Source organism: Lucilia cuprina, chromosome 5, assembly GCF_022045245.1.
Source record: "Lucilia cuprina isolate Lc7/37 chromosome 5, ASM2204524v1, whole genome shotgun sequence".
In the NCBI taxonomy this organism is placed as follows: domain Eukaryota; kingdom Metazoa; phylum Arthropoda; class Insecta; order Diptera; family Calliphoridae; genus Lucilia; species Lucilia cuprina.
The window spans coordinates 43,203,241-43,205,362 of record NC_060953.1 but is presented as its reverse complement, the minus strand read 5'-3'; the positions used below and the strand labels follow the sequence as shown (position 1 = coordinate 43,205,362).

General features: G+C 30.6%; 1 protein-coding gene across 1 annotated transcript in view; it reads right to left on the bottom strand.

Moving 5' to 3' along the window:
- The window catches only part of LOC111689465 (cuticle protein-like), a 12,094-nt gene that overhangs the window by 8,354 nt on the left and 1,618 nt on the right, over nucleotides 1-2,122 (bottom strand). Inside the window, exon 3 of the mRNA XM_023451937.2 lies at nucleotides 842-1,064. Coding sequence (XP_023307705.2) covers nucleotides 842-1,064 — 223 coding nt within the window. The remainder of the gene's footprint in view (nucleotides 1-841; nucleotides 1,065-2,122) is intronic.

Below are 2,122 nucleotides of genomic sequence, written 5' to 3'. Positions count from 1 at the left end.
GTCTATAGTCTAGTCTATAGTGTAGTCTATAGTCTAGTCTATAGTGTAGTCTATAGTCTAGTCTATAGTCTAGTCTATAGTCTAGTCTATAGTCTAGTCTATAGTCTAAACTATAGTCTAGTCTATAGTCTAGTCTATTGTCTAGTCTATAATCTAGTCTATAGTCTAGTCTATAGTATAGTCTATAGTCTAGTCTAATATAAAGTCTACTCTATAATCGAATCTGTAGTCTATTATAGTCTATTTTTTCTATAGAGTAGTCTCTATTATGGACTAGTCACTTATTTTGTCCAGTATTTTGCTTATCTAAGGTTTATTCTATTATCTAAAGTTTAGTCTTTAGTCTAGAGTTTATTCTAGTCAATAGTTTTTAGTTTAGTCTAATCTATCATATATTCTAATATAAGGTCTGGTCTCTTGATTAGTCTGCATTCTAGTCTATAGTATATTCTATAGTCGAGTTTATAGTCCAATCTATAGTCTTGTCTATATACTGGTCTATAATATAAACTATACTATAGTCTATATTCTTGTCTAAACTTTAGTCAATTGTCTAGTCAATTGTGTAATGTATGAGATATATAGCATCTATATTAAATACTAGTCTATAGTCTGGCCTAGCCCATTGTCCAGTCTAGCCCTTAGTCTATATTTTCAAATATTTGCAACTTCTTTTTATCCAATTTAAAATATTTTCTTGTTAATTTTAAATAATTTTTAAACAAATTTTATTTAAATTAAACATAATTGACATGGATTGATGGGTTACATATTTAATGATAAGAATGGTATGCAACTGGAGCGGAGTGTACTAAGGGTACAGAGTGTACTACGGGAGCAGCAGAATAAGTATGGACTATAGGGGCGGCAGCTACGGTCTTAATGACAGGAGCAGCTGCATAGGTGTGGACAGTTTTGACAACAGGAGCAGCTGCATATGTGTGTACAACAGGAGCAGCAGCTACAGTCTTGACTACTGGAGCAGTTTCATAGGTATGGACTACAGGGGCAGCAGCTACAGTCTTAACAACTGGTGCGGCAAAGGTGTGTACAACTGGTACTTTCTTCTCCAGATTGGTGAAACTTTGATGAGTAATAGCTGATGAAGCGCTGTTATCGATGACAGCAGTTTTAGTTACAACAGCAGGTTGAACAAGGGTATGATGAGTTTCAGTCAAAAAGCCAGGAGCAGCAGAAGCGACAGCTACCAAAGCGAAAACAGTAATGAACTTGAACATATTGATTTTTTGTGTGGTTTTAAAAGGATGTTGAATTTCAAAAGAATGAAAATGAACTGATACCGTTAACATGAAATCCAAGTTAATTTATAGTCAAAAATTTGTAAAAAAACTATATGTACAAACGTATGCAAACAAAAATTCTTTCATGCAACATAATACGTATTTTTCATTCTTTTATTATTTCTCCTCGATTGGTTTTGTAAATTTTGTTTCAGTTTTAAACCTTTAACCGGTTCTGTATGTGTGGTTTGTAATTTCTTATTACTTAGTTTATTATGGCCATTATGGCTTTGTCATTATTTTGATTGAGTCTTGTCTGATTTTGGTTTTTTTGTGTTTTTTTAAAGAAGTAAATATTACTATTTCTACATGATATGCGTTTACTGACCTGCATCTATTTTTAGATAGAATTTATTGAATTGTTGTTAATTTTGCTGTTACTGGGATTAATTTTGGAAAGAAGTTTTTTTTCAATTGCGGATTCGAAGGGGATTAAAATTATAAAAATAAGTATTTTTTTAATTTCCTATAATATGTTCATGTATTAAATCCTATGAAATCTTGAATTTGTAAATTGATTTATTTCAATATTTTGTTCAACTTTTCTTACATATTCTAATAAGGAATGTTTTTTGTAAAATTTCTCTTAATTTTTTACAATTAACCTTTTTGGTTTAGTCAATTTAATTTTTTGTTTGATTGTCCTTATCTAAGGCTCAAAATAGTTAGGATAAGGAAATTTCTTTCCTAGTCATAGATAGGTGGATAGATAGATCGATAGATATATAGATAGAGAGACAGATAGATAGATAGATAGATAGATAGATAGATAGATAGATAGATAGATAGATAGATAGATAGATAGATAGATAGATAGATAG